Source organism: Glossina fuscipes, unplaced genomic scaffold (assembly GCF_014805625.2).
Source record: "Glossina fuscipes isolate IAEA_lab_2018 unplaced genomic scaffold, Yale_Gfus_2 26, whole genome shotgun sequence".
Classification (NCBI taxonomy): Eukaryota; Metazoa; Arthropoda; class Insecta; order Diptera; family Glossinidae; genus Glossina; species Glossina fuscipes.
Genome location: NW_023998421.1, coordinates 7297691 through 7312387, shown reverse-complemented (window position 1 = coordinate 7312387; position 14697 = coordinate 7297691). Strand labels below are relative to the sequence as shown.

Genomic DNA, 14697 nt, shown 5'->3' with positions numbered 1-14697 from the left:
TCTTATAAAATAAATATGATTGAAAACTTGAACTTTAAAAGAAAATGCAATTCTTCGATGCTTTTCATTTAAGAATTTTTTGATTATTTAACTACATTAAGCTAAACGGCATATATCGTTGCCAAAAGTATAAAGATAACGCAAAATATTAAGAACCAAATGCGATCAATTGCCGTTGATAGTAAAGTCCATTCAAATTGTATCGATCGATTGTGAGTGATCGAAAACGACTGTGTATTACTTGTAGTGGTGCCATCAGCTATAACATCCCCTGCATCAACACTGTCATAAACGTGTTCGCCCATTTCTTTGATGCCATTATTTAGTAATGAAGGAGGCTCAGCTTCCACAGTAAACTGGGTGAGTAATAATATTCGTCCTAAGGATCCATGCAAAATACTTTGTATAAATTTCGGTACACGTTGTTTGTGACTAGTGGTGGAGAGATACAAAACAATTACGGCGATTATGGTTGAAAAACTCAATAGCAATAGGCTGGCGCTGTAGAAAAGTACTACAAGTAAAAAAAGTTCATTAATTAAAAAAAAAAAAAAAAAAAAATTACTTAAAGCAAACTTGTCTCACAGTATATAGAAAAAGCCTCTTCTCTTCCACTCTTTATCATAAAATGTCGAAAAATTAATTAATAAATTAAAAAAATATTTCCTCCGGTGAGAGTTTCTCGCCAAGGTACCCATCTTTTTTGAAAAATCTTAAGAAAACTATACATTTTCTTTGGATAACTTATGGCCTAAGAAGTTGTTCGTCAGTTGTGTATGCCCAGGTGTAGTGTATATATAACCTATCTTCATAATATATGTATATGTAAATAATCCTGGAGATGCATGTTGAAGTAGTAGAATAGTGGACATCTCCTATACTTAGTAAAGAAGAAGAGATGAAATCTCGTTCTTACTGAGTTCCGGCAAAAAAACAAAATGATCTATTGATTGACAAGCAACCATTGAAAAGTTTTTAAAAAAAATTTTGTATGAAAATATTCTACAAAATTATAAATTTAAACATGTCTTTTTATTTACTTCTAAAAAATTTGCGTAAATGCTTTACATGATTCTACAGTTTATTGGCTTTTCAAAATAACGCATTATATGGGAGCTGGTTAGAAACGTGGTCCGCACCATTTGTAATAGCATTCGTCGTTGGACCAAGACACGTCGGTTCACTAAATTTCATCAAAATATCTCGAAAATTGCGCCCTGTGGGCTAAATACAAGAAAATAAGATAGACAGACGGACAGATAAGCTTAGAAATCAGAATCTGATTTTGAATCGATCAAGTCCCTTTGTTTTTTGTATACATCTGCTCGAATTTAATCTGACCTTGTATCACCTTATGGTGTAACGGTATAAAAAGAAAAAACATTTACACTGCACTGCTATCTTCGCTTTACAAATGATTTCATCAGAAGACGTATTGTGTGGATCAAGTTACATAAAAGAAATATTTATTGGTGAAACTGAATGGAATTGATTAGAATATTGTTAGCTATTTATTATAGCTTAATGAACTCAATAAGCCAAATTGTATCTATTTTCGAAGAATTTTTAAGGGCTAAAGAGTTACGCATTCAGCTTTTTCTGTGTCAGATAAGTTAAACTATTTGCAGATATTTACCAACAAGCGGTGTATTCTCAGCCAATATGGGTAAAAGTTGCGCGAAATACATAAGAAATCCTGCCACTATCACTATCATAACGCCGTTTAGCAGAATTTTCTCACCCATCTGCACTGGTAGCCAAAACGAAGAAAGTGTTAGCAAAACGATACAAGAGGCGGGTGTAAAAATCACTGCGGTATACATTGAAGATCGGCGTTTCAATTGAAATGTGTATTCAATGTAGTTATAAAAATTGCTCATATGATAAGCAATTCTAGCATCAATTATTTCCCATTCGCTAGATTCCACAATATCTTTATAATCGAGAGTATCTTTAAAATGAACAAACGATGAATCAATCTGCGTCCAAGTCCAAGAGCCAATTTTCAATTCGCAAATTTGCACATCATAAGGCCATAATTTCAGATTTAAATTACAGTAGGCTGTATAAAGAACGGGGGGCACCCAAATAAATTTGCCCTCGAATGTTAATACAATTTGGGTCTCGCCTATATAGTCAGCCTCGTTACCGGCACTATTGAATAAAGTGATTTCCGGTTTCCATACTTCATTTGGACTTATATGTATTGTAGTTATGTTATCAAACAATTCGGGAGTCCAAGTACGGTCTTCATCTTGCCAACGCTATAAAGTTTATTAATTTTTTATACCGATAATAATTTATTTTCTGGAACTTACAAGATGTAACCAACCGTGTAACATGACTTTCCCATCAAATTCATCAATGTCGGTGTAGATAATCGAAAGTCCCATGCTTACATTTGTCCGGATACCGGAACTAATCAAAGGATAAGCATTCTTATCATAATTTGTAAAGAGTTGCATACGCAGTCTTTCCATCACCGTAATATTCCATGAATTTGTCTCGTCGTTCTCATCGTCACCTTAACGCAATACAACGACAGAATCAATATAATTATTTATTATCAGTATTTTATTGTTAATTTTTTTTTTTTTAATTCTACGAATTTTTACATTACGAAGAATGAATGTATGTGGCGCCATAATAAATTTTGTGCAAGAATATTTTTTTGTTTTTTTTTTTTATAGACTGATTTCTATTTTTATTTTTCACTTACAATACACGCTCGACGCTGAAAACGCAATCATCCCGTATATGAGAAATGCTAACCGCGAGACAAGCCAAGGACCGGAAATGAACATTATTTTGTTTTTATCACAATTTGAATTTCTTACATAAAATATGTCAAGTTCTTGCTGATGTGAAAAAATTTAAAACATATTCACTTTAACTACCCTCTAGAACGTTGTTCACTCCGCGAAATCTGATCGAGTACTGAGTTTTCATATATTTTTTATTACTATTTTTTTTTTTTTTTTTTTTTTTTCTACAGACTTTCGCCTCTACATGCTTGATACAAACTCTATTGTATACTCATTCACAAAGAGGTTCCATATCACCACATTTGAGTGTTTTTGTTAGTTCCGATAAAAACTTTCATAATTAAATAGGATTTGAAGGAGTGATAAGTTATTATTAAAATAATATTAGAGTTCAGGTTGAAAAATACTTGTAACTACAGTTTGAAGTAGCGGTATAGGTGACCGAGATATGGAATATAAAAATTTTTAAAAGTATCATAAACTTGAACGAGGTAAAGTATGTATGCAAAATGGTCAAAATTTAACTAACGTCGGTCGCTGTGCGTTTTTGTTAGTAATAGGAATTTGATTGGCCATTTCTACCATAAAATAGCCTGACGAAGTTAGGAATATTTTTCATAGACTCACCTTTGATTGTAACGATTGAGTTAGAATCACTTCCTTTTGTCTATCCGTTCGTTCACCTTCTTTTCTTTTCTTCATATTTTTGAGAAATTTCGATGAAATTTGAGATATCGGCCTGTTTTTGGCGCAAAGGGAAAGGCTATCGAAAATGGTTCGGATCGGAGCACTTTCTCGACTACTTGCAAGAGAAGGCTTTATTTTGAGAAGTCGTGTACTGTACTTAATGGCGACACGTGGCCGACTATGGTGCTTTTAGTTGTTTTAGCAATGTATGTGTGCATCAACTAATGTATATGTAATAAATATGTTACATACAATTCACTTGTTATATTGCCTCTTCAAAGAAGCGCATTATTTACCAAACGCTACATAACTCTAATTATTGTGCTCGCACCTATAGAAGACATCCCCTGAGTTATTGGTAATATACAAAAAAAAGAGACCATAAACCATAAAAACAAATAGGAACATTAACACAACTTCGCCTTTCATCAGAATTTTCATATGCGGTGGCATCCAAAAAGTAGACTTACGTGATCCAAACTCGTTATGTTTTATTTCTTTGCCAATTTATCATTATGAGTCAATTTTCGCCATGAAATATTGAAAATACGACCTTTTTATTATAAAAGGCTTCAGTTTCCATAGGAACAGTTACATAAGAAGGGGATCAAAAAATTGCTCCAGCCAGTCCTACCGTTTGATTATGAAAACATATTCCTTACAGTTTTGGCTCTTAAGAACATTTTTTCTCAAAATAGAGTGCGGTTGTGGCATTCTCATGTTTACTAGAGACTATCCGCGATCTATGTAATGGTGTTCTTAGGAAAACAATTGAGCATTTCGTAGAAAAGTTTGACCCAACATATAAGGCTTTCATTAAGGTGCAAAACAGGATAAGTTGAACAAAGTAAGATATGTTTGATGACGATGCAACGTCAATCGTGTTCCTTTGTCATCTTTCTCAACAACAAGACGCAATTTCGTCTGAACGGTAAAATTGACGAACTTGATCGACCTGAAACCTTATATCCTTGTTTATGTGGACAGCTTATGCTTGCGGCATCTTTGATATCTACTTCGTTTCAATGGACAAACCAAGCTTGGGCTAGTCAATACCAAATTTCACCGCATCATGCTAGTCGTGCTATTTTTGAAAAAATTGCAAAAAACTGAATGTGTTTGACGTACGGTTTCAGCGATGCATAGCACGCAATACCCCGTTCAGTCACAAAAGAATTCGGTTATTTCATTCAGATTCGGAACCGTTATATGGCAATGACTTCAAACAAATGTTCCATTGGATCCACATTTTTCACATGAACTTGGAATGCCGAAATATTGTCCCGCAAGGATTTTTGTCAGGAAACTTGGAAAGCTGCAATATTTTTTCATAAATGACTTTTCAGAATAAGGCATTATGCAGGGAGTGCTCGAAAAAGCAGTCCAATCCAATTCAAATGGCGTTCGTCCTAGGAACAACACGCGCCAGTGTTCCACGTTTCATCATCAAATTACAATCTGCAAGCTGAAAACGACCATACGCGGACAGACAGACGGACATAAAAGTTTTTCTAAATGTTAGTTACACGCGCATAAGCAGATGTTGTAGGGTATAAGTATAAGAAGTGAGAACATTATATATCATGTGTACTCTCCACTATTGATTTCATCCTACCAATAACAACTGTATCCTGCCGCAGGAAGAGAATAATGGGTAAAAAAATATGAACATCTAAACCAAGTAAATTTTGGTATTTTATAATAATAATGGCGCGCGTTTAATTCTTTCCAATTGAAAAAAATAGTGTCTCCATGTGTAGAATGCGCATAAAAACTTTCAACGTTCCATTGTTTTCCCTTATGGATTATAAGTAGAAGACCGCAAAAACGTGAAGAATAAAAATTTGATCAGCTACGACTGTGTGGACGTGATCAATTATACCCTTTTTTGGACATGAAAGGGAAGCGCTCCTATCTTTCATAATTTATGAGTAATAAACAAAAACCCACAACTTTTCGCTCAAAAAAATAGACCTGCATTCATTATGCGCTTGGCTAGCCGTGATTTCTCTCATTCTTTACACCAACCCGCATGTCTGTAGAGTCCATGGAGCCTCCTTCTATATGTTGAAAAGATTCTAACAAAATGAATGTAGCGATGGCAGCTATGAAAACGACTTGCAGTCAAAAAACGATCCATACGATTCAAAATGATCCCCAACAGTAGACTAATTAGAAAAAAGTCTTTTTTCAAATAAAGGCCAGCCGAAAATTTTTGAAATTCCCATGCGGTATAACCATTCTTTTAAAGCTCAAAAGTTCGAAACGGTCATATTGATCCGCTCGTCCAGGTCAAACATCTTTATTTGATTTACCAATACAACGCATGAAAACTAAATGTCAACATCCAGAACTATCTTATATTTTGACAGTTGCATGCATGATGCGCGGCATATACATTGTGCATTGTGTTTAGCTCTTTATATTTGCTTGCAAGCTTGCTCTTGATTTCTTTTTCAGCAGCAAAAAATTAAAATCTCTAAATAAGTAACTGATATAAATATTTATTGACTTTTTTCATCTACTAATTTTTTTTTTTCTTTCCATGAATTTTTTTCATTTTTTTCATAAATTTTCTCTTTTCCTCTTCGTTTCTTGCTTTTATGTTAACACATGTTTTTTGTTTACTAAATTCATCCATAAAGCAGGAACTTGCTTACACATTTTTTATAATTTACGTAGAATTGAAGAAATTTATTAAGTAAATAAACATCTTGATCCACCTATTAGTTGACACAGTCAGATGTGTTTTATTTACGTTTTACGCTAACGTCAATATATACCTGTTTATAGCCCCTGTGCTTTTCACTATTGTTCTTATTTGTTATGACAAATGTGGTTATGATGAGCATGAACATGGAAGGTGCTGGTGGTTCTTTTAACCCAAGGAACCCACATGGCAAGGGTAAATATATTAATCACTAGTAAAATTGGCTTTTAAGACGCCAGCAAGCTTGTTACAGGTGATCCAGAAGATTTGTCATTACGGAAAGTCGAAATGGAAGTGATGGTACCGAAAGTTATGCGAGATCGGGCTAAAGAATTTCATTGTAATAAGGAGGTCAAGGCCTTTGAATCTTGCTGTAAAGAGAACGGTATATCAATGGTAATCACATGTCGCAAAGAAAATTCAGCTTTAAAGGATTGCCTCACGTCTTGGTATCAAAACGAAACTTTCAAAGAAGAATGTAAACAGATTTATTTACAAGAACGCTCGGAATATAGGCGTACAGGTATACCGAAAAAGCATAGAGTAGAAAAAGTCTAAGACATTTAAGAAAGAATCAATGTAACTAATAAAACTTGTTTTCTTTTACTGCTTCTGTGCTTTATTTTGCACAAACGCCGCGTAATTGAAACGTCTTATCACGGATTCACTGATTGCCAAACGGGAAATGTCCTCTAAACTGCCCATCTGGAAATCTGAAGGTTTATTGACGTCCAACAGCAAAATATCTTTGTCTGAAGTTTCTGCTATACGTTGCAATCCTTTAATGTTTTTGGCCACAAGATGAGCGCATCCTTCGTTACATGATATTAAAACAGCAAAGCTGGCGTGGTAAAAGCGAGGTCCCTTTCTATAAATTACTAAAACGCTAATAAACGGCGTGTTTAGTTTAGAATTCGCAGCTACTTACAAAAATTTGCACCGAATTTTAACCCACTTTTGACAACCCAACATTTGGATTTCAAGTAAATGTAAGCTGCCAAGTTATATACAAACTTCCTATTAATTGCTTCGCATTCCTGCAGCATTTCAAACCACTCCAATCTTTCACCTTGGATATTATTGATTCTAAGCACCTTTAAATAATAACTTAAAAAGAACGCTTCTTCTAAACATAATGCTAAGGTTTCTTCGATTCGCTCAAGATTTTGAGCTACGCTTTCGCTACGCATTATTTGAGGCGTGCTCCGAGATTTCGTACCCTTTCCGTAGTTTCCATTTGTATAAAGTTCAATTATGTCCGCGTTTTCGCACACCTCTACCGAGACCCCAGTAAAAATTCCAATTAGCTCCTTTTCAGTTGTAGGAAAAGGTGTCGTATGCCACTTGGCATTTACTCCTTTCTTGCTTTTGACGTTTGGCGAAAGAAACATTCTATTTCCGCGTCCAAAATAGTTCTGTTTTTAGTCATTATATTAGTCTAAAATTTTTATAGTAAAAACAAGGTAGAGTCGTTCTCCACAAAATGATGAAGGACTTACAATGGCTCCCTGAATCCGAAAGTTTCATAAAAATCCGATGTGCCTGTTTAATTTGAAAATATTTGAAGGCTGCATGAACGAAAAACGTAACTAAGAAAATGCTGAAGGCAGTAAGTGCAAGCAATTCAATTTTTTTCGTCTTTTAATTATTTATTTTTCTTTTTTACAAACATTTGTTTTGATGCCATATACTTAGAACTATACCACTTTCTGCAACGCTTAGTGTGTTTAAAATTGTGTTAAGTATGTATGAGTATGTGTGTGCGTGTTTGTTAGATTTTGATTTTGTTCGAACGAAATCAAAAATTACAACCCTGGCATACCTTACAAAGGTATTTGTACTAGCTAACCTTTGTGTAACTCTTACTACAATGTTGATGTTTTCTACACTTTGGGTTTTAATTTTTTTTGGGGGGCTCATTAATTAATTTTGTGAATTTATACCTCCATAACGAGGAAACATTGTAAACCTAAAATAATTTTCTTTTATTGAATAAAATTGACTTTTACTTTTCATGTTACCTTGCTTCTTTATTTGTTGCTGCGTAAGTGATAATAATAATAACCATATGATTAGTAACAATAGGAGAAAATTATCGAGAACGACATAATAAATATGTCAGACAGCTGTCACGAAGCGAAAAAGTCACAAGACCCGTCAGCTGAATTCTTCCATTGTACTTTTACTAGAGAAAATTATTTTTCACTTCTAACGGTTTAAAGAAATAAATTTTTGGTAGTACGCAAATAAGTTTTGAAACAATTTTTTCACCTATCATATAAAATTATAGTATCCAAAATGGCAAACGTCAAAGATTATATTCAAATGCCCAATGAGAATATTGGTAAGATGAATTAAGATGGAAAAATCGAAACTTATATTACTCGTATATCTTTTTCAAATGTCATTCCTATCAGATATGATTGCTGCGACTTCTGTGCTACAACAACAAGCAGGTGAAATACGTAATAAACCTATTAATTGGGCTTCGTATATGCAATCGCAGATGATATCGCCAGAAGATTTCCAGTGCATTACAAGTTTGGATACATCAAAATCTGGTTACATGCAAGCGAATCCTTCGCAATCCGTCAAAACCTTACTGAATTTGCTATCTCATGTTTCCAAGGATTCTACTATTCAATACATACTAGTTATGATCGACGATCTGTTGCAGGAGGATCGTGTACACGTAGCTTACTTCCATGACTATGCTAATAAACGCAAGGAACATATATGGGGTCCATTTCTAAACTTACTAAATCGTCAAGACGGTTTCATAGTTCATATGTCTTCACGTATTATAGCGAAATTAGCTTGTTGGGGAACCGAAAATATTCCAAAATCCGATTTAAATTTTTATTTACAATTCTTAAAGGATCAACTGACTATCCATGTAAGTACAAAAAAATTCTGCTAATAAGCACAATATTCGGTCGAATTTTTCATAGCCATTCGCTTATTGAAAAACTTTTATTGATTTCCGTCTAATGCGCTACAAATAAGAAAACTCGGATAATAATTATTTGCAAATTCCGTTAATCCTAGCGAAGGTTATGAAATGAAGATTATTTTGTGGCTAATTTGGAATATATAACTAAATACATATATAGATATATTTATATATGCATATTACTCGACCGATAATTTATTTCATGCCGCCCTTTAAGTGCATGTTATAGCAGTAAACAACTAACTAAAATTAGGATATCTTCCATGCTTTGATATAAATTGGGACCATATTTAAGTGTCTGCATGATTTGTATCCTTTTATTGTTGGAGAATATACCAGAATCTTTGTTTTCTTCTACGTCTTATTATCTCATTCCAAGCCAATAGAATATAACAGACGATAAAAAAGTTTGTCGTCGTTTTTCAGCAAAATTCAAAAACAATTTGCTTATATTTTAAAAGAAGTGAAATATGAAGTTGTAGTCGGGCAGTAATTCGCTTTAATTTGCCCTAATATTGAGTTTTCTTTTGTGTCCATTCATATTGTTCGAAACTGTCGCTTAACTTTAATCGCTTTTATTAATGACTGGTGATCATAGTATACAACCTTTTCCTTGATCCAATGTTAGTAAGATGGTTACAGTATAAGATGATAACGTTGATATGACAACTCAATGCTGTGTCCGACTACTTACTCTTGGTTTAGTTTATAATTGCTATCCCATTACAAGCATTTCAAGGTTCCCACACAACACGCGTAATTTATCATTGTACAATTCAGAGATAGAGTGATGTAGAGATGTAAGCATCGCTTTTCAATAAACGCTGAAAAATGTATCATAGTTATTTTAATTTATTGAGTACTTCACTAGTTAAAAGGTGAGACGCCCTATTCTTCTTTCCTTTTATATTTATAAGGTGGCATGCGATAAATTATTACTTTACGAGCTATTTTATACGTCATTATCTTTTTTAAAACAAGAAACTTCAAGTTACAGGATAACATATAACTTTATATATAAGAACTGCAAAATTATACTAAAATCGTTTTATATATACATTATATATTAAAAATATTTCATTCATTTTAATTGTTGGCGTTCATAGTGTCGCATTTGGTGTTGTTCCATAAGTCGATATTGGCAGCTTAGTTAATGAGTTTCTCAACCAAGTATTTTTGTATGGGTTTGTAATAACAAAATTATCCATCGAACTTTAAAATGTTAAGATGCAAGGTGCAAAAAGGTCCAATAGCGGTTGAGAAAGAAAGCGGTTAGTAAAGTTCAATATGAACGGTATTTATATGTATCTATAAATTTAATTCTGTTAAACCAGATGTGTGCCATATCGACATAAGGAACAGACCTCTTATCTCATTATTTTTATAATTTACTAACTGAATATCACTAACAATTATAATTGTTTGTATGTATGTAAATTTAAATCGACATGTGTGTGTATGTGTATTGTATGACAGAAATTAACAGCACTTTATATGTTGAAAACTAATGCAACACTTTGTTGAACTGCTTCGAAATGTGTTCTTTTAACTCTAACCTGTGATGCAAACGTTTCTCATACAACTACGGCGACCTCTTTGTTATTAACGTGATTGATCATCACTTAAATGGATTCCGTTTGTGTATTAGCGTTTAGTATATGATAATAAGCATTAATATTTGTAATAAATGTTTCTTACCTCCTTTCTTCTCCGCACAAAATGCCATATGTCAACAAATGCAACTTGTTCGTATAATTACAACTTGACATACACATGTAAACGTAAATGTATATGTATTCATATATCATATATGTGCGTGCGTGCAGTGCAAGGCATATTTAAAGGACATGGCAGATTTGGCAAAACGTGTACAAACTGTCGTTGTGATGCATACACACGGCCATCATCACGGTCACGGTCACGGTCACGGTCACGGCCATGGTTACAATCTCCATGGATCGCATCATGATCAAGCCCATCAGCAGCACGAAACCTATCGTGAATTCAATGTGGAACAGCATATCGCTAATGCCGAAAACAAAACCATAATACCGGTAGTGCTAAAAACAATAGATTTTCATTTCAGATTTTATTCATCGATATAGAACAGTGCAAAATTTTACCCAAACTATGCAAATGTTTAGAAGCTTAGGATAGGATTTTGTTTGGAAATTAAAATGTTTCATCCTTTCAATCCTTACTTTGATTAACATAGCCTCTACTAACCTGTTCATGTCGTGAAGAAGCAATTTAGATAATAAATGTTCTTTCCTCTTCTTCTTCTTCACTGTCGGTGTCGGTTTCTATTTTCTATTCATGTCTATTGTTTGGGTAACATAAGTGTGCAAAAAAAAAAGAAAAAAGTAGCATAAATTTGGAATTCAGCAGGCTATAGTCACATATAACGCTGTTAACAATTATTAACGCATTATCCGCGTTTTGTACAGAACAAGTTATCGAAAAAATATTGTCGTACATTTGAATGTAGGCCAACGAATATATTCAGTCGGTGGCGCGTTGCTTGCAAATGATGTTACGTGTGGATGATTATCGTTTCGCTTTCGTCAGCGTAGACGGCATAAGTACATTGGTCAGGATCTTATCTTCTCGCGTTAATTTTCAGGTAAGTTCTCGCAAAGCGTACTTTCCCTCTTTCCACAAAAAATCATACTTTTCAAATGCATAACCTTGATCTTCTATTAAAGGTGCAATATCAATTGGTCTTTTGCCTATGGGTTTTAACCTTCAATCCTTTGCTGGCCACAAAGATGAACAAGTTTAGCGTCATACCAATTTTGGCTGACATTCTCAACGATTGCGCAAAAGAAAAGGTGCAAAATATCATTAGTACATTATAAAGTGACGTAATTGATAGCTTTTCTAATTAATTAACAGGTCACTCGCATTATTTTAGCCGTTTTTCGTAATTTGATCGAGAAACCTACCGATCCTCAAGTAGCCAAAGAACACTGCATTGCCATGGTGCAATGTAAGGTCCTTAAGCAGTTGTCGATTTTAGAGCAACGTCGTTTCGATGATGAAGATATTTCCGCCGATGTCGAATATCTTACTCAGAGGCTTCAAAATTCCGTACAGGATCTCAGTTCGTTCGATGAATATGCTACCGAATTGCGTAGCGCACGTTTAGAATGGTCGCCAGTGCATAAGTCTGCGAAATTCTGGCGTGAAAATGCTCAGCGTTTGAATGAGAAAAACTACGAGTTGTTGCGTATTTTGGTGCATTTGTTGGAGACATCGAAAGATCCTATTATTTTGTCAGTAGCTTGTTTTGATATCGGTGAATACGTACGCCATTATCCTAGAGGCAAACAGTAGGTTCCTATATTAAATTTAATTTGAAAAAATAATTATCTTAGCGCTTATATTAGTGTTCTGGAACAATTAGGAGGTAAGCAAATTGTTATGCAACTCCTAGGTCACGAGGATCCAAATGTGCGTTATGAAGCTTTATTGGCCGTACAAAAATTAATGGTTCACAACTGGTGAGTTGCTTATGCAATGAATACGAAAATCATTATTTATTCTCATCACTCATTTATCTGTTTTGTCAGAATTGTCATCCATCCCTCATTCCGTTCCGCTCAATCAAGATTTCAAGCTATTATGTCAATATTCGAAAACATATTTTTTTATTTTCTAACGTTTTTCTTTAGGGAATATCTCGGTAAACAGCTGGAAAAAGAGAATGAGAATCAAAAACAAACTTCGGCTCCTATCACTGGCAAAGCCTAATTTTAGAATAATATAATCCGGTATTATTATTATAGTTATATGCTCAGCATATTTGTATATGTATATGTATCACTGTTAATCTTGCTTAATTCACAATAAATATTCTAAGCCTAATTTGATTAATGCGCTTATTGCGGTTCTTTTTTCATACTTCTTCACTTTTAGGTTAAGTTTAGAAATTTTCTTTGCAATAATAAAGCGTCACAAGTGCGAGTGAATAGTAAAGTAGTAGCACGAAGGTTTCTATAAAAGTCAAAGAATATATTGTTGTTAGCAAAATTCGATACAATCAGTATTAAACCTTCGCGTTGATCATTACGCACATATTTTAAATGTTCATAACTAAATTGTTGATACAGCTCGAACTGCAAATGGAAAGTCCTAGGATTTTCTAACATTTCGATATTGTCTTCTCCCATCACCGAAAGATGCGGCCCAGAAGGAACCATCAGAGGCTTCACAAGTATATATATTCTTGATCAGAATCATATACTAAACCGATTTAAGCATGTTCGTTTGTCCGTCTGCTTAATGTATGTTGTAAACATTTTGCTGGTCGCAAAACAAAAGACGTCGATTTCAAATTTCGCAGGAATATTAAAAGCTCTTGCACGAAGATTGGTATTGAAAATGAGATAAATCGGTCAAGGACAAACCCACAGCACCACGTAAACTGAGAACACCTTTGTTTTGCAATAGGAATAAAAAATTGGTTTTTTCCTGATTGCTTATAAACTATAGCAAGTAAATGTATAAAAATTTTAACGCATATCAACTCGAAAGTACTTATATTGGTATGGCAGAGATCCACCCACCGACCCATTTTCGCACTTCTTCGCGCGTGCCAGCCAAGCCATGTTGCATAGGTATGAAAAAGTTGTAATCAGGAGGCATCACGCTGGATGTGGCAGATCTTCTTTATTCGAGCTGCAACAGCGTATCCCGGACAGCTCTTCCAACAAGTCGTCAAAAATGGTATTTTCAGTCAATTCGTGTCGCCACTTTTACACCATTGGAAGCACAACCGACAATTGAGATATGATGGAGCAGTATCAGGGGGTTTCCACAGCAGATTTCTTCAAATAAACGACAAAAGTAATGACTTTGGAAGAAGAAGAATTTTGAATGATCCGTAATTAGCGTCGGCGTACGCTGAATAAATCAATAATATTAAATGGAAAACTGTTATCGTAGGTAAAGGAAGGTCAAAACCGTTAAATGCAACCGTTATGTACACTGGTATTTCTCAATTATTTACAATTTTTATCCGCAGAATTCGTTGAACAAAATTTTTGCAAACACCTAATATATTAAACACCAATATGCATGCACAAGCATCATAGAGGCAGATGGACAGACAAATTGAAAGAAATTCAGAAAATGATTATCTACAATTATGCTTTCAAAGATAAAACCAAACGTAGATTTGACTTTGTGGAAAGCTCAAGTCTATTATAAAATTAATGAAGAGATTTTTTTACATCATACAATCAGCAAAATCAATATTTTTAATATTTTGTTCGATCTAATGTCTGTAAAACTGTTCAATTTAACTTTCGAGGCCAATCATTTTCATTAATTGTTATTTCTCAGTTCACAGTGCGTATGTTTAACATCTATATAACAGAGCTTTCTTTATTCAGTATTACGGTGACTTTGAAAATGTAGAACTTCCTAAAGCTAAGGTTTGATATTCAAAATTCCCCTTTTTCTAATAAAAATAGTTGAGCAGAGACCGACTGACTATTTGTATTGGCCAGAAGATTGACACTTTTACGCCACCTATTAACATTGAATTTGAATGAAATTCTCTTTCAGGAAATGAGATT

General features: G+C 34.0%; 4 protein-coding genes across 8 annotated transcripts; 2 read left to right on the top strand and 2 right to left on the bottom strand.

Moving 5' to 3' along the window:
* Positions 1-41: 41 nt before the first annotated feature.
* LOC119635359 (neuronal acetylcholine receptor subunit alpha-2) lies at positions 42-2895 on the bottom strand. Its single transcript, XM_038030153.1, has 4 exons — positions 2720-2895; positions 2319-2524; positions 1637-2264; positions 42-514 (listed from the first exon to the last, which is right to left on the bottom strand). Exons 1-4 carry the CDS (start codon positions 2802-2804, stop codon positions 102-104), a joined length of 1332 nt encoding a protein of 443 aa, XP_037886081.1. The 5' UTR covers positions 2805-2895; the 3' UTR covers positions 42-101.
* A 3147-nt stretch (positions 2896-6042) lies between these two features.
* Positions 6043-6745, top strand: LOC119635312 (COX assembly mitochondrial protein homolog). Its single transcript, XM_038030084.1, has 2 exons — positions 6043-6357; positions 6416-6745. Exons 1-2 carry the CDS (start codon positions 6279-6281, stop codon positions 6718-6720), a joined length of 384 nt encoding a protein of 127 aa, XP_037886012.1. The 5' UTR covers positions 6043-6278; the 3' UTR covers positions 6721-6745.
* On the bottom strand, positions 6627-7878 carry LOC119635311 (tRNA-splicing endonuclease subunit Sen2). 3 transcript variants are annotated; one of them, XM_038030080.1, is made up of 3 exons: positions 7662-7878; positions 7091-7600; positions 6627-7040 (listed from the first exon to the last, which is right to left on the bottom strand). In XM_038030080.1, exons 2-3 carry the CDS (start codon positions 7551-7553, stop codon positions 6766-6768), a joined length of 738 nt encoding a protein of 245 aa, XP_037886008.1. In that variant the 5' UTR covers positions 7554-7600; positions 7662-7878; the 3' UTR covers positions 6627-6765. The 3 variants fall into 3 exon arrangements, with proteins under 3 accessions (XP_037886008.1, XP_037886009.1, XP_037886010.1); XM_038030081.1 differs by having other exon boundaries at positions 7091-7577; XM_038030082.1 differs by lacking the exon at positions 7662-7878 and having other exon boundaries at positions 6627-7030; positions 7091-7182.
* A 424-nt stretch (positions 7879-8302) lies between these two features.
* LOC119635382 (V-type proton ATPase subunit H) lies at positions 8303-12982 on the top strand. Of its 3 annotated transcripts, none has more exons than XM_038030181.1 (8): positions 8303-8506; positions 8580-9058; positions 10942-11169; positions 11604-11738; positions 11821-11946; positions 12011-12447; positions 12505-12618; positions 12790-12982. In XM_038030181.1, the coding sequence occupies exons 1-8, from the start codon at positions 8461-8463 to the stop codon at positions 12866-12868; spliced, it is 1644 nt and encodes a 547-aa protein (XP_037886109.1). In that variant the 5' UTR covers positions 8303-8460; the 3' UTR covers positions 12869-12982. The 3 variants fall into 3 exon arrangements, with proteins under 3 accessions (XP_037886109.1, XP_037886110.1, XP_037886111.1); XM_038030182.1 differs by lacking the exon at positions 12790-12982 and adding an exon at positions 12688-12781; XM_038030183.1 differs by lacking the exon at positions 10942-11169 and having other exon boundaries at positions 8308-8506.
* Positions 12983-14697: the final 1715 nt, after the last annotated feature.

What these genes read in the sequence shown, in the direction of transcription:
- LOC119635311 (XM_038030080.1), bottom strand. Translation starts at nt 7,553, where the DNA reads ATGTTTCTTTCGCCAAACGTCAAAAGCAAGAAAGGAGTAAATGCCAAG. An exon ending in AAAATTCGGTGCAAATTTTT is followed by an intron (nt 7,041 to 7,090) that starts GTAAGTAGCTGC and finishes TTAGCGTTTTAG; the next exon opens with TAATTTATAGAAAGGGACCT.
- LOC119635382 (XM_038030181.1), top strand. Translation starts at nt 8,461, where the DNA reads ATGGCAAACGTCAAAGATTATATTCAAATGCCCAATGAGAATATTG. An exon ending in AGGATCAACTGACTATCCAT is followed by an intron (nt 9,059 to 10,941) that starts GTAAGTACAAAA and finishes GCGTGCGTGCAG; the next exon opens with TGCAAGGCATATTTAAAGGA. An exon ending in CTTCTCGCGTTAATTTTCAG is followed by an intron (nt 11,739 to 11,820) that starts GTAAGTTCTCGC and finishes CTTCTATTAAAG; the next exon opens with GTGCAATATCAATTGGTCTT.
- LOC119635312 (XM_038030084.1), top strand. Translation starts at nt 6,279, where the DNA reads ATGACAAATGTGGTTATGATGAGCATGAACATGGAAGGTGCTGGTGGT. An exon ending in AAGGAACCCACATGGCAAGG is followed by an intron (nt 6,358 to 6,415) that starts GTAAATATATTA and finishes AGCTTGTTACAG; the next exon opens with GTGATCCAGAAGATTTGTCA.
- LOC119635359 (XM_038030153.1), bottom strand. Translation starts at nt 2,804, where the DNA reads ATGTTCATTTCCGGTCCTTGGCTTGTCTCGCGGTTAGCATTTCTCATA. An exon ending in TACACGGTTGGTTACATCTT is followed by an intron (nt 2,265 to 2,318) that starts GTAAGTTCCAGA and finishes TAAACTTTATAG; the next exon opens with CGTTGGCAAGATGAAGACCG. An exon ending in TGAGAATACACCGCTTGTTG is followed by an intron (nt 515 to 1,636) that starts GTAAATATCTGC and finishes TTTTACTTGTAG; the next exon opens with TACTTTTCTACAGCGCCAGC.